We start from the raw sequence: 24,397 nt of genomic DNA on the forward strand, positions 1-24,397 counted from the left end.
GTGTGTGTGTGTGTGTGTGTGTGTGTATGTATACAGCCTGTGCATGCATACGTGGAGGCTAAAGGTGGATATCAGGTATCTTTCTCTATCCCTCTCCACCTTTTCCTTTGAGTTAGGGCCTCTTGCTGACCTAAAGTTCACAATTCACTGGACTGGATGACCACGTAGTTCTAGGGCTCTGCTGGTCCCCATCTCTCAGCACTGGGATTCCAGGTGTGGCTGCCAGGCTGGCTTCTGTGAGTGGTGCAGATCTTAACTCCACTCATGATGCTAATGTAGTAAGCACTTTACCCACTGAGACAGGCCAGCCCTGCATCCTTTCAGTTTTAGATGGGATACACTTAATTCATCCTTACGGTGGGATGGGACCAAACCAAAGGCCTCACACATGCTTAACAAGCATCCCGCCATTAACTGATGAAGAACTTGTCCTGAAAGCATGATGGAGAGTCTTAAAATAGTCTCATTTTGAAATATAATTCATATACTACAAAATTTCTCCTTCTTTTCAAAGTATGTAGTTCATTGGATTTTACATATTCAAAAGGCCAGGCAGCCATAACCACAGTTCAATTTTAGAACATTTTCAATACTCTAGAAGAAATCCTGTAGTCATCAACGAACTCTCCCACTTGTATCTGCCCTGGTAACTGCTGTCTATGATCTCTAGGTGTGGATTCATTATAGACTTCTACAAAAAGAGAAGCATTCAGTGGGGGACCTTTATAATTGGCCTTTTCATCTATCGTAGTGCTTTTTGGACTCATCCATTAAATAGTATGTGTCAAAAATTAATTCCTTTCTATGATGGAATCATATTATCTTTTAAAAATCTATTTTTTTTCAGCTGATGGACATTTGGGTGTTTCTAGTTTTGGCAGTGTGAGGCTGCTTCTGTGAATATGATGTTTTTGCATGGATATGTGATTTTTTTTTTGTTATGTGCCTAGAATGGAATTGCTGGTGTGTAATCTCATGATTTGCCTATTAGCAGGGATGTCATGGGGTCTTTTGCTCAGCCCTTCATCCAGGACCAGTATTAAAATGAGAATATTCACTGCAGAATATTATCTGTGTGCTTCACCATCTGTTTCCTTTTTCTTTAAATAACCAGGACAGGCAGCCGACAGCCCCCACTGCTCTGTTTCCCCTGCTTCTGCGTTTGCAATTGCCACGGCTGCAGCAGGACACGGGAGTCCACCAGGTGAGTCCACTGACTGAAGCAAGTGCTAGAGTCCACTGAACCAGGGGCATTTGATGCCAGGGACTTGATGATTGAGAATAGGGAATCCTGTCTTTTGCAATCCTGGGGAATGAACCTCGAGGATGTTATATTAAATAAAATAAGCCAGGTACAAGAAGATAAACACTGCATGATGTCAAATACGATCTAAAACAACTGAGCTCCTGGAGTCAGAAAACAGAGTGGAATGCACTAGGGACCAGGGTAAAGCACGGGGAGAATGGGAGACACTAGTTACAACGGTTCAGCTACATAGGAAGATAAGTTCCGTGAGCTACTGGCGACAGTAGTTATGACAATAATGCCATATCAATACTTGAAAATCTTGAGGGCATATCTTAAGTGTTGTTATATCAAAAAGTGAGTAACAGATAATAATAAATAACTTGGTTTAATCACTCTATTACGTACATATATACATACACACATTTATATGCATCATGTCATGCCTAAAGACATCAATAAAAATGATAAACTAAAAATAAAAATATGCGGTACAATAAAAATGCGTCCCATCGGGTGAGCCTCACATGGGAGGTATTTTGGTCAGGCTTCTGAAGAACTGTGTCTGAGAAGGGTGTGTCACCATTCCAGTGTCGTTTTATGCTTCTCTTCAGCCTCTGTGCTGCACGGCTAAGACATGCATCCTCCTGCAGGGTATGAAGTGTCATTTTATGCTCTTCTTCAGCCTCTGTGCTGCATGGCTAAGACATGCGTCCTCCCGCAGGGTATGAAGCATGAACTAGATTTAGGAGGCTTGTAGAGTGGGAGCCTCAGGTCACCTGACTGATCCAGGATTCCTTCTGAATGGCTGCCAGGAGGGTCTCAGGGCAAAGAAAATACAGTAAATATAATCAAAATAAAGACCTAGTAGGTGAAAACTACGTTTATTATTGATGCCTTTCCCTCACAGACAGAGAGCATGATATTAACATAAATCTGTGATTGATTTCAGGAGACCCATTGTTGCGTCTTTGTGTAATCTCTTTGTCATACTTTAAAAATATTTTTATTCTTCTCTCATATATTACATCCAGACCATATCAATACTTGAAAATCTTGAGGGCATATCTTAAATATCGTTATATCAAAAAGTGAATAACAGATATTCCCTTCCCTTTCCCCAGTCTCTCCCCCCTTCTTCTCCATTTTCCCTCTCCCCCAGATCCATCCCCTCCCCTTTCCCCCTCAGAAAAGAGCAGGCCTCCCAGGGACATCCACCAGACATGGCATAACAAGCTACAGTAAGTCTAAGCACATACCATCACATCAAGGCTGGGCAAGGCGACCCAGTAGGAGAAGAAGGATCCTACAAGCAGGCAAAAGAGTTAGAGACAGCTTCCACTCCAAACGTTAAGAATATCACAGACACACCAAGCTACTTAGGCACAGAATATATGCTGGACCTAGTCCGGAGCCCTACAGGCTCCCTGATTTCTGCAAGTCCCTGGAGTCCTGGTCAGTTGCTGCTGTGGATCTTGTGGTGTCCCCATCCTTCTAGTTTCTCTGATCCTTCCTCCCCTCCTCCACAGAACTCCCCAGTTTCTGCCTGTGGCTCTTTTCATCTGCTTCCATTAGTTGCTGGATGAAGTCTTTCTGGTCTCTTTGATGAGGATTCTGCTAGACTCTGGCCTCAGAACCCTCTGCGGGCAGGATGAACTGTAGGTCAAGGTTTTGTGGCTGGATTAGTATCCAAGTCCCTCTACTTGAGGCCTTACATGGTTACAGAAGATGGACAGATCAGGCTCCAAGTCCCCCATTACTAGGAGTCTTTGCTAGGGTTGTTCTCATAGATTCTGTGGACTTTCTGTTGTACTAGATTTCCACCTCACCCCCAAGTGTCCCCCGATTTCAGTCATTTCTCCCAGTATTTTCCCCCGCCATCCCCACCCTGATCCTTCCTGTTCCTACCCCTACCCTCTTCTAGTCTACCTGAGAAATCTTTTCTATTTCCCCTTCCCATGGAGATCCTTGAAACCCTTCATAAGACCTCCTTGTTTCTTGTCATCTCTGGATCTGTGGGTCTTAGCATGATTATCTTTTACTTTACAGCTAATATTTAACCTATAAGTGGATACATATCATGTTTGTCTTTCTGAACCTGGGTTACCTCACTCAGGATGATTTTTTTCTAGCTCCATCCATTTGCCTGGAAATTTCATGATGTCTTTATTTTTAACAGCTGATTAGTACTCCATTGTGTAAATGTATTACATTTTCTTTATCTATTCTTGAGTTGACGGACAATCTAGGTGTTTCCAGATTCTGGATGTTATAAATAAAGCTGCTATGAACACAGTTGAGCAAGTATCCTTGTGATAGGATGGCACATCCTTTGGGTATATACCCAGGAGTGGAACAGCTGGGTCTTGAGGATTCCCAATTTCTGAGAAATCACCATATTGATTTCCAAAGTAGCTATACAAGTTTTTACTCCCACCAGCAAGGGAGGAGTGTTCCTGTTACTCCACATCCTCTCCAACATTAGCTGCCATTAGTGTTTTTGTTCATAGCCATTCCGACAGGTGTAGGAGTCATTTTGATTTGCATTACCTTAATGGCTAAGGATGTTGAACATTTCTTTAAGTGTTTCTCGGCCATTGGAGATTTCTCTGTTTAGATCTGTATTTGTGGCTATTGTGAAAAGTGTTGTTTCCCTGATTTCTTTCTCATTCTATTTGTCATTTGTATATAGGAGGGCTATTGATTTTTGTGAGTTAATCTTGTATCTTGCCACTTTGCTGAATGTGTTTACCAACTATAGGAGTTGCCTAGTAGAATTTTTGGAATCACATATGTATAATATATCATCTGTGACTAGTGATACTTTGAATTTTTCCTTTCCAATTTATATTCTTTTGATCTCTTTTAGTTGTCTTGCTGCTCTAGCTAACTTCAAGTATTATATTGTATATGTATGGAGAGAGTGAACAACCTTGTCTTATTACTGGTTTTAGTGCAATTTCTATGAGTTTCTTTCCAATTAATCTGATGTTGGCTATAGGCTTGCAGTATATTGCCTTTAATATGTTTAGGTATGTCCCTTGTATCTCTGATCTCTCCAAGACTTTTTATCATGAAGTGTCGTGGGTGATGTCAAAGGATTTTCAGCATCTCATGAGATGATGAAGTGGGTTTTTTCTTTCAGTTTGTGCAACAGATTTTTATATGTTGAACCATACCAGCACTCTGGTATGAAGCCCACTTGATCATGGTAGATGATCTTTTTGGTGTGCTCTTGGATTTAGTTTGCGAGTATTTTATTGAGTTTTTTGCATCAATGTTTATGAGAGAAATTGGTCTGTAATTCTCTTTCTTTGTTGAATCTTTGTGTGTTTTGGGTAACAGGGTGGCTGTGGCCTCACAAAATGAATTCACAACAGAAGGCAGTGGTCCTTCTGTTTCTATTTTGTGGAGTAATTTCAGGGGGTTTGGTATTAACTCTTTTCTGGAAGTCTGGTAGAATTCTGTGCTAAAACTATCTGATCCTAAACTTTTTGGAGTTGAGACATTTTAAACAGTGTTTTTATTTCCTTAGGGGTTCTAGGTCTATTTAAATTGTTTATCTGATCTTGACTAAACTTTGTCAGGAGCCATTTCAGGCTTCTCCTTTCTCACAGGGCCTTGAATTAAAAACCTTGAGACAAAAAACTTAAAGTTAACTGATAGTGTGTGCTAATCTTAGAGACTCAAGGTCCAAAAAGCACCACAGAGTACCCTCATTATTCCTTGTTTATCGCGAACAGCACCACTGACCTTGCAACTGCTTCGCTTAGCTGCCGAGCTGCCAAGTCCCTCCTTCCCTTCCCCCTTCCCCCTTTTTCCTTCTCCCTTCCCCAATTCCCCCTGCCCGAGTTCCTCACTGAGGAGTATATAAGACAAAAAGCTTGCTTCAATAAATGAAGACCTTGACAAATTGAGAACAGAATCCTGTTTTGCTTTTTTTGTTCTAGAACGTTCACATGTATTGTTAAGTTGCTAGTAGGAGATCTCTCCAATTTTTTTATGAAGGCACTTAGTGCTATGAACTTTCCTCTTAGCACCTCTTTCATTGTGTCCATGCTGTTGAATATGATGTGTATTCATTTTCATTAAGTTCTAGAAAGGCTTTACTTTCTTTATTTCTACCTTGACACAATAGGGATGTGTTTAGTTTCTAAGATTTTGTAGGTTTTCTGTTATTTCTGTTGTTGATATCCAGCTTTAATTTGTAGTAGTCTGATAGGATACAAGGGGTTATTTTTATTTTTATTCCATTTATTTGTTTCCATTATTTCCATTTATGTTTAAAAACCACTTATGAGTGAGTGCATATGATATTTGTCTTTCTGGGTATATTTTACCTCATTCAATATGATGTCTTCTAGATCCATCCATTTGCCTGCAAATTTCAAATGTCATTATTTTTTTCTGCTGTGCAGTACTCCATTGTGTATATTACCACATTTTCCTTATCCATTCTTAAGTTGAGGGGCACTTAGGTTGTTTCCAGGTTCTGGCTATGACAGGCTATGCTGCTATGAACATAGTTGAGCACATGTCTTCATGGCACGGTTGAGCACCCTTTGGGTATATACCCAAAAGTGGTATTGCTGGGTCTTAAGTAAGGTTGTTTTCTGATTTTCTGAGAACTCGCCATACTGATATCCAAATGGGTTGTACCAGCTTACACTCCAGGAGCAATGTAGGAGTGTTCCATTTACCCCACAACCTCTCCAAAATAAGTTGTCGTTAGTGTTTTTGATCTTGGCCATTATTACAGGTATAAAATGGAATCTCAGTCTTGTTTTGATTTGCATTTCTCTGATGACTAAGGATGTTGAACATTTCCTTAAGTGTCTTTCAGCCATTTTAGATTCCTCTGTTGATAGTTCTCTGTTTAGGTCTGTACTCCACTTTTTTATTGAATTATTTGTTCTTTTGAAGACCAATTTCTTGAGTTCTTTGTGTATTTTAGAGATCAGATGCCTGTCTGATGTGTGGTTGGTAAAGATCTTTTCCCATTCTGTAGACTGTCATTTTGTCTTGTTGACCATGTCCTTTGCTTTACAAAAGCTTTATAGTTTCAGGAGGTCCCATTTATTAATGGTTTCTCTCATAGTCTGTGCTACTGGAGTTATATTTAGAAAGTCACCTCCTGTGCCGATGTGTTCAAGAGTACTTTCCACTTTCTCTTCTCTGAGGTTCATTGGGGCTGGCTTTATATTGACGTCTTTGATCATGTGATAGGCATGGATCTATTTTCATTCTTCTACATGTTGATATCCAGTTATGCTATTACCATTTATTAAATATTCATTCTTTTTTCCATTTGATATTTTTGCTTCTTTGTCAAAACACAGGTGTTTGAAGGTGTGTAGATTAATATCTGGGTCTTTGATTTGGTTCCATTGGTCCTCCTGTCTGTTTTTATGCCAATACCAGACTATTTTCAGTACTGTAGCTCTGTATAAGAGTTTGAAATCAGGGATTGTGATGCCCCCAAAAGTTTTTTTATTGTACAGGGTTTTTTTGGCTATACTCGTTTTGAAGTTGAGTACCATTCTTTTAAGGTCTGTGAAGAATTTTGCTGGGATTTTGCTGGGCATTACATTGAACCTGTAGATTGCCATTTTTACTATGTTAATTCTACCTACCCAAGAGCATGGGAGATCTTTCCATTTTCTGGTGTCTTCTTCAGTTTCTTTCATCAAAGATTTAAAGTTCTTGTCATACAAGTTTTCTGCTTGTTTGGTTAGAGTTACTCCAAGATTTTATGCTATTTGTGGCTGTTGTGAAGGGTGATATTTCTCTGATTTATTTCTTAGCCCCATTTATCATTTGTGTAAAGGAGGGCTACTAATTTTTTTGAGTTAATTTTATATCCTGCTACATTACTGAAACTGTTTATGAGTTGTAGATGTTCATTGGTAGAATTTTTGGGGTCACTTATGTGACTATCATGTCATCAGCAAATAGTGAGTTTGACTTCTTCTTTTCTGATTTGTATCCCCTTGATCTCCTGTTGGTGTCTTATTGCTCTGGCTAGGACCTCAAGAACTATATTGAATAGATATGGAGATAGTGGATAACCTTGTCTTGTTCCTGATTTCAGTGGGATCACTGTGAGTTTCTCTTCATTTAGTTTGGTGTGGGCTATTGGCTTGTTGTATATTGCCTTTATTATGTTTAGGTATGTTCCTTGAATGCCTGCTCTCTCCAAGACCTTTATCATGAAGGGATGTTGTATTTTGTCAAAAGCTTTTTCAGCATCTAATGAGATGATCATGTGGTTTTTACTTTTCAGTGTGTTTACATGGTGGATTATGTTGACAGATATTCATATGTTGAACCATTCCTGCATCTCTGGAATGAAGCTGACTTGATCATGGTGGATGATGTTTCTGATATGTTCTTGGATTCAATTTGCTGTTGTGGGAACTGCGGGCCTCTTCCCACACCCCGACTCCTGGCCACCTGCTAGCTTTACCCAAAATAAAAACACACAAATTATATTCTTTTAAACACTGCTGGGCCCATTATATCTAGCCTCTTCTCAGCTAACTCTCTCACCTGGACTAGCCCATTTCTAATAATGTGTGTAGCACCCCAAGGTGCACTTACAGGGAAGATTCTAGCCTACGTCCATCCTGGGTCGGAGCTTCATCGTGTCTGCCCCAGAGAGCAGAGCTATCGAGTCTGAGCTCACTTCCTCTTCCTCCCAGCATTCTGTCCTGTTTACTCTACCCACCTATGTTCTAACCTATGAGGGCCAAGCAGTTTCTTTATTTTTTAACCAATGACCTTCCTCCATCAATTTGCCAGTATTTTATTTAGTTTCTTTGCATCTGAGACTGGTCTGTAATTCTCTCTTAGTAATGTCTTTATATGGTTTGGGTATCAGGGCAATTGTAATCTCATAAAAAGAGTTTGGCAATGTTTCTCCTATTTCTGTTGTGTGGAACAATTTGAGGAGTATTGATATTAGTTCTTCTTTGAAAGTCTTGTAGAATTCTGAGCTGAAACCATCTAGTCCTGGGCTTTTTTTCGTTGAGAGACTTTTGATGACTGTTTCTATATCTTTAGCAGTTGTAGGTCTGTTTAATTTGTTTATCTGGTCTTGATTTTGGTAAGTGATATTTATCTGGAAAGTTGTCCATTTCCTTTAAGTTTTCCAATTTTGTGAAGCACAGGTTTTCGAAATATGACCTGATGATTCTCTGAATTAACTCCATGTCTGTTGTTATATCCCCCTTTTCATTTCTGATTTTGTTAAATTTGCATATTCTCTCTGTCTTTTGGTTAGTTTGGATAAAGGTTTGTCTATCTTGTTGATTTTCTTGAAGAACCAACTCTTTGTCTCATTGATTCTTTGTATTGTTTTCTTTGTTTCTATTTTGTTGATTTCAGTTCTCAATTTCCTGCCATCTAGTTTTCTTGGGAGAGTTTGCTCCTTTTTGTTTTAAAGTTTTCAAATGTTCTGTTAATTTACTAGTGTGGTGTTTTTCCAGCTTCTTTATGTAGGTATTTTGTGCTATGAACTTTCCTCCTAACACTGCTTTCATTGTGTCCCATAAATTTTGGTGTGTTGTGTGGTCATTTTCATTGAATTTTAGGAAGTCTTTAATTTTTCTCTTTATTTCTTCCTTGAACCGTTGATGCTTCAGGTAAGCATTGTATAATTTCCATGTGTTTGTGGGCTTTCTGGAATTAGTATTGCTGTTGAATTCTAGTTTTAAGCCATTGTTGGATCCTCTTTTTGTATCTATCCTGTTAGTCTCTGTTTTTAATTGTGAAATTGAGTCCACTGATATTGAGAGATATTAATGTCAAATAATTATTTATTCCTGTTATTTTGTTGATGATAGTGGTGGTTTCATGTGTATATTTTCCTTCTTTGGGTTTTGCTGGTGTGACTTTTTTTTATTGCCTGTGTTTTCATGGGAATAGTTACCCTCTTTTGGTAGAGTTTTTTCTAGTACCTTCTGTAGGGCTAGATTTGTGGATAGATATTGTTTAAATTTGACTTTGCCATGATAATATCTTGTTTTCTCCATCTACGGTGGTTGAAAGTTTTGCTAGATGTGGTAATCTGGTCTGGCATATGTGGTCTCTTAGATTCTGCCAAACATCTGCCCAGGCCCTTTTGGTTTTTAGAGTCTCCATTGAGAAGTCAGGAGTAATTCTTATAGGTCTGCCTTTATGTGTTACTTTGACTTTTTCCCTTTCAACTCTCAATATTCTTTTTTGTTGTTGTTGTTCTGTGTGTTTGGTGCTTTGATTAGTATGCAGCACAGGGACTTGCTTTTCTGGTTCAGTCTATTTGGTGTTCCATAGTTTCAAATATTTTCTTCTATGATTTTGTTAAGTATGTTCTCAGGGTTTTTGAGCTGAGATTCTTCTCCTTCTTCTATTCCTATTATTCTTAGGTTTGGTCTTTTCCTAGTATCATAGATTTCCTGGATGTTTTGTGTTAGGAATTTTAGATTTAACTTTTTCTTTGACTAATGAATCTATTTCTTATATTGTATCTTCAATCTCTAAGATTCTCTCTTCCATCTCTCATATTCTGTTGGTGATGCTTACATCTGTAGTTCCTGTTCAATTGCCTATATTTTCCATTTCTAGAGTTTCCTCAGTTTGTGTTTTCTTTATTGTGTCTATTTCTATTTTTAAGTCTTGAACAATTTCCTTCACCTGTTTTCCCCCACTTCACTTTCTTGGTATTCCTTAAGTAATTTATTAATTTACTCCATTTTTTGTCTTTTTCTCAATTATTTTAAGGGATTTTTCATATCCTCTTTAAAGACCTCTATCATCTTCATAACAATGGTTTTAAGGTTGTTTTCTTGTGCTTCAGCTGCGTTGGAATATTCGGGTCTTGCTGTTGTCTGGGCTCTGGTGGTGTCATGTTGTCATAGCTGTTGTTGATTTTTTTTTTCTTACACTGGCCTCTAATTATCTGAGTTCAGGATGGTTATAGTTCTGGGTGTGATTTCTGAGTTTGTCTTTGTTGGATGCATGTTTGTTTCTTGGTTTCTGTTCCATTCTTTGTGGCCTGGATTTCTGGAGGCAGACTTGATCTCTATCTCTGATCTAGTAAGGAATCTCTGTCCAAGTTGGGGGGCTGGACTCCTGGAGCTAGTTTGGCTTTTGGTGTAGCATGTGGGTTAGGTGTCTATGTCTGTTCTTCTGACTGGTGTGGTTTGAACCTGAGCAGTGGAATTCTGCGGGAGTTGGGGGCAGAAGGTAGGGGTGGTTGTGGTGGTGATGGTGGATGAGGTGGGAAGAGGGGGTGGTATAGTGGATCTTTGGGAACAAGGTCTAGGGAGCTGGAAAGTTCAGCTGACAGACAGGTCACTCACCTGTTCTTCTGACTGGTATAGTCTGCGCCTGGGCAGTGGAACATGTCTTGGTGTAATTTTAACCTGTTGTTCTGATCATGATTTGGAGAACCATGAGAACAGGCCTGCTCTATTAACCACTGTCAACAGCCACAAAGGGGCCCTTTCTCATAGACTATGAACCTAGTTTTGCAATAGTAGCTAGCAGAAAATATGTGTGTGAATTCATTCTTAATTGATAAACAAAGGTATATGTTCTTATACAATATATGTAGAGAGTGGGAGGCTATTATATGCTCTATTTCATATAAATGGAAATCCTGCAGACTCGCTGCCTTCAGTGTTTCATCGTACATGCCACTGAACTTGTATGCCAAGGGGTGTTCTCTGTCTCAGATATTCTTGCAACTTTCTCTTAAGGTTCTACCAGCATAGCACATAACAGCCTATAAAATCAAATCTTAACTGTTGTGAAAGGGGGCAGCGGGCTGCATTCTGGCACCCGGCCACCCAGCTAGTTTACACCCGAAATAATTACATGGAAATTGTATTCATTTAAACACTGCCTGGTCCATTATCTGTAGCCTCTTATTGGCTAACTCTCACATCTTGACTAACCAATTTCTAATAATCTGTATGTCACCATGAGGTCGTGGCTTACTGGCATGAGTCTAGTCAGTGTCCGTCTCAGGAAGGGGAATCATGGCATCTGCCTGACTCTGCTATCTTTCTCCCAGCATTCTGTTCTGTCTACTCCACCCACCTATGTTCTGACCTATCAGGCCAAGCAGTTTCTTTATTAACCAATGAAAACAACACACAGAAAGAAGACCCACTTACATCACTTAACACACCAGCTGCTTTTATTACTGACTGCATTTTATACCATTAAACTTCTTTGGGTCAAAAATACAAGAAATATTTTTTTTCAACAAAATTAGTTGTCAGTTGAGGTTTTCAAAGCTGAAACTAAACAAAAAGCAAACACAACCTTAGCCTTCCACTCTCACGAGCTAGCCAGCATAGGTTTCCTAATTCAAACAGAGCCTATGAAGAGAAGTGGCTTTGCTTTAGTTCAAGGTGAACCCATTTTCCCACTATTGGAACACCAGCTGGGAAGGTCCTATTTCATTCCCAAAAGGCAGATAAGATGGACTGTTCCAACGAGTCCTAAAGAGGGGGTTTCTGACTTTAGTTTCCCATCTGTGTTTCTCCAAGTCAGCAAAGATCTCAGCTGTCCTCACAGGCTGATGCTTCTGTTGCCTGAGAGCCTTCTTCTCTCCATCCGGAGAGCCCTGGTGGGTACTCTTTTATGAACTGCCTGGGTCTCTGAGGAGGCCACCTGAACCTGCTAAGTGACTTCAGTGGGCATAACTGGTGTGGGGCAGCCTGGATCCTATATGAGGAGGCTATCCTCTCATTGTGGTACTGATATGTTGCTACCTGCAGACTAGTCACATAGTTTGATCTAGAACCATTGTTCTAGAATTTGATGAATTTGATGGTGTGATAGCACCGCAGTAAGGATAAGGAGCTCCCCTTGGGTCATTTTCTTAACACTCATGGTTAGAAATGGGGGTCTCTTGCTGTGGGATAATGCTCTCGTACATTCTGAAGATTTGTCACTTGTATTAGTTTAATAAAACACTGATTGGCCAGTAGCTAGGCATGAAGTATAGGTGAGGTGATCAGATGAAGAGAATTCTGGGAAGAGTAAAGGCAGAGAGTCAGTCACCAGTCAGATTCAGAGGAAGCAAGATGAGAATGCCTTACTGATAAAGGGTACCAAGCTATGTGGCTAAACATAGACAAGGCTTATGAGTTAATTTTAAGTCATAATAACTAGGTTAATAATAAGCCTGAGCTAATAGGTCAAACAGTTTATAATTAATATAAGCCTCTGTGTGTTTCTTTGGGACTGAATGGCTGCACTACTGGGCAGGACAGAAACATTTGGCTGCAGTCTCTTTGTGCAGTGCTGTGGTTCTCCTTCTTCCTCAGGAACGTTGGCTACTGGTCCATGAAGGTGGAGGGAGTGGAAGTAAGGGACAGGGTTGTGTAGGCTGTGGATACAAGATAGATAGCCCTCTGGAAGATGACTTCAGAAAAGAAAATCAATTTTATTCCAGAGTTATAAAATATATAGGTTTGGGGATGGTATCTGGGGAATCACCTAATTTGCATTAAACAGTATGGTCCTATCAAAAGGCTTCAGATGTGTCAGTAGGGTCCTGTACCAAAGCTCCTGGTGCAAGTTTTAGTTACCATAAGGACTGCAGGGGGAAAACTTCCAGCAGAAACCTATGCCAAGGGTCACAGCAAATCTGTGCTTTGGGCTAAAGGCTGACGTACTGATGACCCGCAGTCAGTCATTACCCATGTTTCTTCTAAGTTAATCAAAAGTCAGGTGTGAAAGACAGCTATAAACTCAGAACAGTTGGCCCAGCATTGCTATTCAGAGTCCTGTGGAAATGAGTTGAATTAGCTGGCCGTGGCGTCTAGAGAAAACAGTGTGTGCAGTTGCTCTGATGTTATCTGCAGTGTCAGGCCATGCAGATGCCTGGTCTGGCTCCCACCATGCTTGGCTCTGTGGTACTGCTTCAACTCTGCATAACCTAGAGACGTGCAACAACTGACGGGGCCCTCGTGTGCTGTCACATTGGCAAGAGTGACATTGAAGGCATATGCTCAAATTTCAGTGTTCCGTACGAAGCAGAAATTAAGAGGCGTACAGTTCAAATGGCTGCTGATGCAGGTAATCTGCAGGTGCAGCTGGAATATAGTTAGACGTGAATAGAAGTCAAACACAGTGAAAAAGCACAGCAAGGCACATTGTGTTGCTGACTGGAAACCTCACCCTGGAGCCTTAAACACATGCCATCAAATAACCTAAATGAAGCGTGGAAAGGAGTGTGGGGTGGAGTATTTTCTGGGTGTGGCAATAATGGCCCTGGAGCTACTACAATGGGCTACTGATTATCTGTGGGCAGGTTTTATGTTTTACAATTCTGTGCCAGGCAATGTAAACCAGCACCGTGGAGGAATGGTTGACTGGGTCTGTAGGAACATTAGTGGCACACACAATTGCTTCGGAAAAAGAGGACCCTTTACAGGTGATTACCTGCTACTTCTAATGCAAATGGTTCGTATTCTGTTTGTGCTGTACCAGTCAGGCAGGGGAGCTGAGTTTATGTAACTGGGTTTGGAGAAGTTTTTAAAAATACTAATACCCAGTCCTATAGAGATTCTGGCTTGTTTAGTCAGAGAAATGTTCTGAATCACAATGTTTAGAACTTTATCAAATTATATATTGTGGATCCTTGGTGGGAAAAGCATTGGTCTAGCTTGAGCAAATGTGTTTGTGAGTTACATTTTTATGTGTGTGAATATGTGGACATATATGTAAATATTTTACTGAGAAAGTCACTTAAAATTGAAATATGAGTGCTTGCAAATTCTATGATGGGTTTTGGCGAAGACAGATTTTGTAATTGTTTGAGTAGTGCATATGAAATACAGATCTGAAATGGTTGGAAATCCTAACCCACTTCTGTAGGTCGTTTGGAAGCTATGCCCAGATTTCATTCTGCAGATGTCTTGCTATACGGGGCATCTGGTGGACTGGATAGGAGGCAAGAGGGAGGCTGCGTCCTACGTGAGCCACAGCAGTCAATGGACTTAATTGCTGTGGGCCTAGAGTTCCTCATGGTTGAAGCTGGAGAGAAGCGCCAGTGCATTCCCTGGTTCTCGAGATGCGATCCCTGCATTGCAGCATCAGCATCAGCTGGGGACTGGCTAGGAATGCAAGTTTCTGGGCCAAAGCAATGGCTCAGTGGGTAAAGGCCCTGGGTGCCAATGCTGACAGACTGAGTTCTGTCCGTGAAACCCACATGGCAGAAGGAGAGAGCCAGCTCCAGGAATTCGTTTTCTGCCCTCCACACAGCATAATGTTCCATGTGTGCCATATCATGCACACACGCATGCATAGACACGTGTCATTTTTTTAAAAAGCCACGCACGTTCTTAGACCACTCATCAGTCCTACTGTGCAGAGGCACAGAGAGTTCCTTTTCACACCCGCATCTTAAAAGCTTCATCCGTGGTTCTCTATATGTAGTAAAGTTTGAGACACTTGAACTAGTGTGATGTCTGGGCCCCTTCCCCATTCAAAATAATTCTGTGACTGTATTATCTGTAGTGGAGTATAGACAGAAACCTAGCTTTATGTCTTCCTAAGCCTTGGATGCCTTTTTCTGGTTGTTATTTTCCATAGTGCACTTAGTTGATTAGAATGATGTCCAAGTTCAAATTTAGATGCTCACATTTCTTAATGTTTCTTAATCGTGTGGTGGGTTATCTAAAGTCCAGCTCCAGAAGAAACAAGTCTTATCTGAAAGTAATAGAAACTGTTGTATACTTTTTTATTTATGAGTTGTAACTCATCAATGTACAACTCACTTAAAATATGTAATTCCAGGTGTCAAGAAAGCTCAGTAGTAAAGGCTGTCACCACCGAGCCTGGCACCCGCGTGGTAGAAGGAGAGAAATGATTCCTGAGGGTTGTTCTCTGACTTTCACAAGCATGCTGTGGCGCTTTCATACTCACACACTCGTGTGCACTACTATTTGTGCACACACATGCACAAATAAAGGGAATAAAATACATGTACCGTTCTATTAGTTTTCATATGTTCTCGAAGTAGATAAAAAATCACCGCAAATGATATGAGAAACTTTCCACTGATCCACCTCGAGCCCTGTAGCAGTTGCCAGTTTCTCCCCACCTGACTCTTCATCTCATTTCTCTGTGGCTGATATCTTTCCTGTTTCTGTAAAAGAATCCATTCTGGATATTTCATATGAATGAAACCCTGTACTATGTTTTCTTGCGTGTGGCTTCTTTTACTTAGCACAATGTTTTGGAGGCTTTCCCATTGGTTTGTAGTGTGTACCAGTGACTTGATGCTTTTATTGCAGACTAACCCCCTGCTGTGTGAATATATCCATTTGTTCATCCGTTGGCTTTTGGATTACTGCTACTCTGGATGCTGTGAATGACACGGCCACCAACATTTGCTTGCAAGTTTTGTGTTTTGTTTCCACCCCCTTGTGAGGACACGTCCAAAGATTGAATTGTTAGATTGGGGTTTCATGAGTGCCATTTAGTTCACAAAAGGCTTGTCATTATTACTGTATTTCTTCTAGTCCATTCTCTGATATTCTAATTATGTGTGTGTTGTACCCTTTGAAACTGTCCCACGGTTCATGTATGTTGTGTGCTTTGCTTATGGTTTGGCTTAGAGTTATCTCTTCATTTCCATCCCTTTTCCCTCCTGCATGTCAGTTTGGAGATTTCTGTTGGCCATCACTGGCCTCACTACTTCTCCTTCATCTGTACTGAGCCTATTGTGGGTTCAGTAATAGTGGCCTCCATCTGGCTGCTTTGGATGCCTTGTGTTTCTTCTTGATTCCTTGCTTGACCTTTCTGCTCACAGTACCTAACTGATTGTGCGTGTTCCTACTTCTCCCAGAGCAGCTTCAAATGCAGTACTCACACTTTCAATTCCATCTAGGAACTGTCATAGCCGAGTCTGAGGTTTACTGTGTCTGTTACGTACTAAGTTGTGTTCCAAACTCTTAAATGTAATTCCTAGCCCCAACTACTCCCAAATATCAGTGCATTTGGGTGTGGCATCTTCAATGAGTTAATAAAGGTTAAGTAGATGAGACTGTGGATCTCATCTAGTATGACCGGTCCCTTTAAAAGACAGGTGCTTACGACCTAGACACACACAGGAAGTTAACAACATGATGCCAAAGCAAGATGATAACCCCCTAAAAACCAAGGGAAGGAGCCTCAGATGCAATCAGACCTAGCAGTAGGTTTGCTTTGACATCTACTCTCCAGGAGTGTAAGAAAGTAATTTCCTTTTGTTTACACTGCATCTTTGGGCATTTCATTAGGGCAGCCGAGCAAACTAATGTGACCCCTCACACTGTGTTAATGTCTTTTGATAAAACTTGTGATATTTTGTTGACAGAGGTAACAGATATAAAGGTATCTAGCTAGGCCTTTAAATGTGAAGATGTGTGTTAGTGTGGTTGGAATTCAGATTGTGTTTGAGGTGGACTGTACTTAAAAGAAAAAGAGGTCTCAGTTTCCCCTCTTGGCCCTGGTCTTCCTTAACTGCTCCTTGCAGCCCTTCCTGCCATGATCCACAGCCATTGACTAGATCTCTGATCACATGTGGTATGGTGGCTGGAGAGGAGGGCCTGTCTCCCAGTAGAAGGTGGTGTTCTAATGACTCAGTCTCAGAGCTGTGGCCCTCACAAAAGTTTCTCGGGGTGGGACAGCTTCTTTTCCTGCCTGCCCCAGACTTCCATGGTTGCAGCCTTTTGTTTCCTTGAATTTCTGATTCCTTTGGACTATTTCAGTATCTCTAGAGTTAGGTGTAAAATAGAAAGCTGAGCTGGGAAACCACCTGCAAAGGAGGAGCGCCTTTCTCGAAGCTGGTGAACATTTGTTCTGTCTTTTCCTTTAAAAGAAGGGTAAACAAAGATGTTGGGCACATCCATGTCCCTCCTCTCCTCTCCCTGCAAAAACCATGGAGAGTGGATCTCTCTCTGGTCCCTACTGTGAGGACACAGTGGTTCGTGGAAGTAGATGCCCAAAAGGGTGGAGCCCCCGAAGAGTGTAGACCTTTAGAGCTCATCAAGTTTATCCCTGAGTCAACTCTTCGTAGTTCAGTCAGTGAGCAAAATGATCAGTGCTGCTGCTAAGTGGTTCCAGTGACATGTTACAGCCAGGCAGCCTTGTCTCGTCTCTCTGGGTACACCTGTCTCCAGACTTGGGGCAGCCATTTGCAGTACACTTGATTTTCTGGTGTGTCTGAGTAACATTACTTAGCTTTAGTCTGCCCAGCTTTTGCTTGTGGTAAGCATAAATGTGGTAAATTCCAAGCTGGTCACATGTTGGAGCTGGAACTGAAGTTTTTATGTGGTGAGATGTTTATAGCGATTGATTCCATGCATCAGTCTTAGGAAATGGTATTCAGTTTTTCAATCCAAACATTTGGAATAACTCTTTACTTTTTTATTTAGATCTTCTTTCATTTATTGGTCTAAGTTACACTAGTATTTTTATATTCTCCTAGGATTCTTCATGTGTCAGTTCATCCATGAATAAAAACAGTTTTATTGCTTCTAGTGTAATATGCATGACTTCTATTTATTTTCTTGCTTTATTGCATTTGCTGGAATAATCATTAACTTTTTCACTATTTTTGTTTGATTCTGTGTTTTCAGGGACCTGGAAAAAGACTATCAGTTGAGTGATTGTCTTTATCAGGTTGGTCTGTAGGCATGTCCATGAGGGGTTGTCTTGATTGTCGATGTTGGGGGACCCAGGTCATTGTGAACAGTGTCATTCCCTGAGTAGCTAGTCCTGGGCGATAAAGGAAAGCTAGCTGACTAAGCATGAATGAACCAGAGAGCAAGCCAACAAGGAGTGTTCCTCTGTGATTCCTATCTCGAATTCGTGCTCTGACCACATTCAATGATGAACTGTAGCTTGGATTCTGAAATAATAATCCCACCTCTCACCTAAGCTGCTTTGAGGCCAGAGTGTTTCTATGACAGGAGCAAGGAGGAAATCAGAACATGGGGCTTCCTATATTGTCTCTACTTGAACACTTGGGCTCAACTGATTTTCCTACCTTAGCCGTCCAAGTAACCGGGATTAACATGCAAGCAAACACACCTGTTTTCCTCCTCTGTGTGAACTGAAAAGGCTCCTTCAAGCCCTTGTTGGATGTGGGAGCTGGACAATAGTGAAGATATGGGTGCTGCTTATGTTTTTACAGTGATTGTATAAACATATGACTGGCCCGTGTAACCCACCCAACAGAGTAATAGCCCAACTATGTACACAACCCGCTATAATTCTGACTGTGGAACTAGATCACTCACATCTGCACAGGTCTGCTACTCATGCATAAGTTGGAACTGAAAGCATCTGGAATGGCTTTCTTTTTCATTTCTACTCTTTCATGCACTCATGATGGGTTCAGAATGTCTCTTTGTTTTCTGCTAAAATGTTCTTTTTTGGAACATATTTTCTATTTTCCCTTTAAAATGTTTTAAAACTCTTCATTTTATCCAAAACAAATGAGTTAAAATTTAGGGGACAGGAGTTTAGATTCTTTGTTGCAAAATTTTAAATAAAGATATTAACATTTCTGTTAATGGAAAACAGAGAGCATTAGCAAACCACGCTTAAATTAATCAGGATCTCAAATCTTATTTTTAAATAAGTCTGTACACACACACGCACCCTCTTGGAATTAGAATTGTGGAATTAAAAAGCTGCATCTTTCACTGGTATGATCGCCATCCTAGGCCAGTAGACCATTTAAGAATGTTCATGGCAGATGGCCCTTACATTCACTTCTTGGAAAGGGGCCACAGGCCAAGCTTGGCCATACATGGGACTCACTGTTGCTGATCACATGTCTTCTCTGCACCTTCCAAGCAGACCCACATCCTTATTGCAGAAGCCTGGGCATCTTCTTCCCGGACCCAGCTGCACTGCCAAGTCCTTCTGTGTGCAGACCTTTCCCAGGCTCTGCATAGACGATTCTCCCACTGGTGCTGCTCCAAAGAGCTACAAAGCAAGTTGATTGTGCCTCATGACGCTTAATCGCTGTTTGATTTCCTCACCGTTCCACCTGTGCAGGGCCAGAAACGTAGCCTGAGCGGGGGCAGGAAGCAGGCACAGATCTACGGGGACAGCCACAGTTCAGCCTGCTGTGCATGAAGCATTACAAGTGCCAGACGTTCTTTCTCTTTTTCTTTTGAAAAGCCGGAAATATGGATATTTTTGAGAGCTCTTCTGTTTTTTAGACATTGAAAATGAATACATATTCTTTATAAACACAGTTCTAGCCAAACAAAACCCTTTTATGGGCCACAGTCGAAATGGCTGCAGGCCATTGATAGTTTGACCTTAAGTTTACAGTAATCTCTAACAGCTGGGATTGAGGGTTATTGATGGTTAGATTTGCTGAGTACCCCCCAGATGTTATTAAGAGATTCTTGACTCTCTTTATTGCATCCCTTCCCCAGCTTTTGACTGCCTTTTTGCTGACCTGTTTCCAGTGAGTTATCTCCATCCTCTTCTCTACTGGGTTTGGCCACTTTTGCTTTCGGAGGGCAACAACCCACGCTCAAGGACTCGGGAGCCACCTCGTTGTCACTGTGCCATCTCCCTGTCTTACGGATGATGCTGAAGTGTGAGAAGAGAGGTGGCAAAGGGCTTTGCCCAGGCTCTCAGCTGCTGAGATGGAGACTCAGTGATGTGGCCTAGTCACTGTCTCCCTGCTTTGATATTGCCACTAATTGGTGGAATATGTAGTTTGTATCCTCTCTCACACCTGTGTCTGTGCACAAAATACCCCTCTTTCATCTTCTCATCTCTGCAGGTACTTACAGCATCCCTGAAGAGGCAGATACAGCGATGTGGGGGGTAGGGAGAGATGGGCTCAGGAGAAATTGGTAACCAAGCGGTTGGTCTTTGGTTGGTGAGAGTTGACCTTGAAGGAGCAGTACTTTCTTTACAGGCAGAAAACCAGGGCCTCGTTGCAATGGTAGGATTTTGTCAGAGGAAGCCTTTATGTCTGTATCGAGGATAGGATTACATTTACAGTAAGATATTGATTTCTGTCAATTAAGTTAATGCCACACACGTACGCTGATGTGCTTTCAGGATCTGTGAGAACATTCAGCCTTTTTTAAGTGGCTTGTCTGCACCTATAAAGCCACAAGAGAGGCAAAGCAGCTGGTCCTTTGCCCATGTTTATATTACAAGCTAAAACTGAAACTGCTGGCAAGAGTCAAATGTTGATGTTCTGTTTCAGAACTAGAGGCTGAACACCATGTAGATATCTCACTGTAGCACATCCCAGTGGCGGGTGGATGGGGTGGGGGAACAACTGGGAAACTTCCAAATACACCTGCCCCCTGGGGTTCTGAGAAACCTGCTAGAGGGAGAGGGGAGAGGGAGAGAGAGAGAGAGAGAGAGAGAGAGAGAGAGAGAGAGAGAGAGAGAGAGAGACTTGCAGAGACTAGTCTTGCTCTCTTCATCCAATTCTCCTTCTGCAGGCTGGTTAGGGCACAGCAGAAAATGAGCTGACTATCTAACCTGTTTTCTTGGTGCCGTTAAGAGGTATGCGGACAGATGCTGGCTAAATACAGAGCTTCATATGTAGAGGCTCTCCCTAGCTGTTCATTTTTTAGCAGAAACACACCTTTGTCCTATTTCAAGTGCAGCTTTCCTTTCACTTTTTTTCTCTGTATATTCTAACTCTGTAGAATTCTGCACCTAAATACTGTGTTGTTTCCTCTCATTAGAACTGGCTGTTTCCCCTTATATAAAACCTATTAGGATTTTTTTCTCATTATTATTTGCTTTTAAAATATTCTGTAGAACGCATTTTGATCATGGCTTTCCTTTTACCCTACTTCTCCCTGATTCAGCCCCTCCTCACCCACCTACTTCATATCCTCTTTTATTTTTTAAAGAACCCATGGAGTACAGTTGATGTGGCCCATACACTTGGGGATGTGTAGCCTTCTACTGGAGCATGGGCAACCCACCAGGGGACTTCACTTTTAAACAAAACTGATTCCCCCTCTTCCGGCAACTGTCAATTGCCAATAGCTCCTCAGCTAGGAGTGGGATCTCCAGTCTAGGATTTTATCTGTCTTGAGCTCAATCAGTTCTTGTGTATGCTGTATCAACTGCTATGAATTCATATGTAAGCTGTCCACTGAATCTAAAACAAGATTTCCTTGTAGCTGTGCACCACCTCTGACTCTCAGCTTTCTGTTTCTCCTTTGCCACAATGATCTCTCAGTCTGGAGGAGGGGTATGATACAGATGTCCCGTTTAGGACCGAGCATGCCACACTCTCTTATCCTCCGCACTATGGCTGTTGTGGGTCTCTGTGTGAAATCAAGTCCACTACAAGAAGCTTCTCTGATGAGGGTTGAGAAATGCACCAATCTGTGGACATTATGGCACATCCAGGAGCTGAATGATTATGCCCTTTTGCCAGAGCAGTAGTAACAGTTTCTCCCTTAAGTCAAATGACCTGTCTATCCCCAAGTTCTTGGCCTTGATCATTGTGCCAGGGATAGGCTTCAATTTTTGAAGCTGACCTGAAATTCAATGAGAAAGTAGTTGGTTACTCCTATGACACCTGTGCCACTTTGCACCAGCAGGCAAGACTGCCAGAAAGGTCACCGTTGTGGCTCACAGGTTCCCAGCTGGGAAGACGGATGATTAGTTTTCTTCATCTGGTAGTAGGTGGAGCACCTTCCAACACCAATAAAGCTATTCAGGAGTGATAAAGCCTCCAAGTCGTTACCAGTTTAATGTCTCCACGTTCTATGACTCAAGTGTGCAGTATCTTTAGCAATAGGGTCTTACCGTCATATTCTAGAAGGCAAGCAAGAGCTTGGGAAATATTTATGATATCTGAGGATCCACAGGACGTCACTGGCCAGAAACCCCAAAAAATAAAAAGGGACCCATTCCTGGCACTTTTTAAAAAGTTGTTATTCAAACCAAGCCTATGTCCTTCTGGGTATGGAATTCTTGATGGCACAGGTTGCACCTAATAATGCTGGCCTTGCGTCTTGTGGATTGATTAGGACCTTTTAGTTCCCTAGGGCATCTCACTGGATCCACTAGGGTGCTGCTCTTAGTTGTGCTCTTTGGTGATTTTTTGAAATTCGATCTTCATTCTGTAGAACAGTTCTGTGGTGAAAATATATGAACAGATAAAAACCTGTTATTTTAATGATGTGGGACAATCAACTGGCAAATTCCTAGAGGAATACACTCTTGGTAGTGACACCTGTTTGAAGAAAGTAGGTCACTGGATCAGACACTTGTCTCGTCATGACAAAATATCTGGCAAAGAACAAATTCAAGGGAGGAAAGGTTGACTTCGGCTCATGCTTTGAGGGTACAGCCCTTCGTTACAGGAAAGTCACAACAGCAGGAGCTGCAAGCGGCATCTACTGCCAAGAGTCACGAAGGTGATATCGTCAGTCAGTCTTCTCCTTATCCAACCCAGGCCCCCAGCCCATGGTTTGATGCCACCCTCAGTGAGCTCAGAAATCTACCTCCTCAGTGACTCCAAGTCTTCTCAAGTTGACAGCATCAACCAGCATAGTCACCAAGGGTGGAACTTTGATGGGTATCTTTCTCTGGGAGTTTTCTCTGCCTCCATTTGCTTTCTGGTTGCCGTGGGGCGAGCTGCTTGGCTGGTCTCCATGGTGCCTGCTTTGATGGCCCATCTCAATGCAAGCCTACGGCAGTGAGTTCAACTGACCCTAGAATGGAACCTCTGAAGTCATGAGCCCAAACTAAATCCTTCCTCTTGTAAACTGTTTTCTCAGATGTGCTGTAACAGAGACAGAAACTGACAAACCCTTTCATCAAAGGTACAGTGTGTTCTCTCTTGATCCATTGCTCTCTTGGCCCACTTGCTCTGGAAGAAACCAGTCTCCTGTCATAAAGAGAGGGGTGAGGCAAGAGAGTGAACATACCTGCCTTGCCAGTTGCACGTGTGGATGAGCTTGGGATACACTCTCCAACCCCAGGACAGCCAAACAGCTTAGGCTTAAGAATTCATTTGAAGCCAGAGTCAGGCCCCCAGTGTTGTATCCTGAAGGAACTGTGAGAGGATAGTTGCTTGTTGCTCTGTCTACGTTTTAGGGTAATTTCTAATACGCTGCTGGGAATCAGAGATTCCCACAGACTTAGTTCAGATTATTCTTTATCAAATTCAATTTAATGACTGTATTTTCATTTTGGAAAGAGAAGCATGTTAGGGTTCTTCACGGTGGAACACGGGGGCCTGGGATTATGTTCTAGCAGCTACATCGAAATGGAAATGGTGTGTGTGACGTCACCACGTATCCTGCTCACACCTCATATCCCAAGTCCCTGCTCAGGCCTGCTCCTCTCCCATCACCTGTGCTGCTGGAGAGCCGAGAGCAGCTTGATCTTAGCTCCGCTGTTGCTTAGCAATAGGGAGGCACTTATGGCTCCACGCTCCTCTGCAGACTGGAGAGGCCCTCCCTGTGTAGCAATTGTCTGGCTGGGATGCTGAGTCTAAAGCTGTAATTATCATTTTAAGACAAAATTGAAGTTGGCCTCTGTGTTACACTTGGCCTGGCATCTTGGCTTCCCAGGAGCTTGCGTTGGTCCAGTGTGAAACCCCGTTGTGAAAAAGCTGGACCGTCAGAATTATAAGATATTTAGAAGCCTTAAGACAATGCTTAAGACAAAAACCTTTTTCTAAGAGGAAGAGAAAAGACTAGTGGATTTGTCCTTACCAGGAAAACGGGAGTTTTGTATTCACGGTATAATTACTTGAGATCCTGAGCCTCAAACCCTGGCTCCTGTAATACCAGTACCTGGAAACGGAGTGGATGACTTTAGAGAAGCTCCAGAGAGGGGATCAAGAGAGGGAAAAAATAGAGGCGGGATGGTAGAGGGCAGACTAGCGGAGCACTGCTGACCTCTGCATTCTGCTTTGCTGGGAAAGCTTCCAGAGACGACAGCTGCTGGCAATCCTGCTTTCCTTCCTGTACTGCTGGAATTGAACACAGGGGCACACACACCAGCAAGTGTTTACTGAACCGCTTGCCTGGCCTGTGGGGGTTTTCAGATGTGGTCTCGCTATGTAGCTCAGGCTGGTCTTAAAGTGGCTGTGCACCCCAGGCAAGTCTCAGAGTCCTTCTGCCTCCTCCTCCTGAG

The 24,397-nt window shown here is 41.9% G+C and overlaps 1 protein-coding gene across 3 annotated transcripts in view; it reads left to right on the top strand.

Moving 5' to 3' along the window:
• Rasgrf2 (Ras protein specific guanine nucleotide releasing factor 2) overlaps nucleotides 1-24,397 on the top strand; it is a 225,649-nt gene that overhangs the window by 139,065 nt on the left and 62,187 nt on the right. For all 3 annotated transcript variants that reach the window (XM_041663521.1, XM_041663519.1, XM_041663520.1), the window contains exon 17: nucleotides 1,115-1,204. In XM_041663521.1, the coding sequence (XP_041519455.1) occupies nucleotides 1,115-1,204 (90 nt within the window). The remainder of the gene's footprint in view (nucleotides 1-1,114; nucleotides 1,205-24,397) is intronic.

The sequence above is a fragment of the Microtus oregoni genome, unplaced genomic scaffold (genome assembly GCF_018167655.1).
Source record: "Microtus oregoni isolate MIOR12 unplaced genomic scaffold, Mior012 000014F_ref0000157, whole genome shotgun sequence".
NCBI lineage: Eukaryota > Metazoa > Chordata > Mammalia > Rodentia > Cricetidae > Microtus > Microtus oregoni.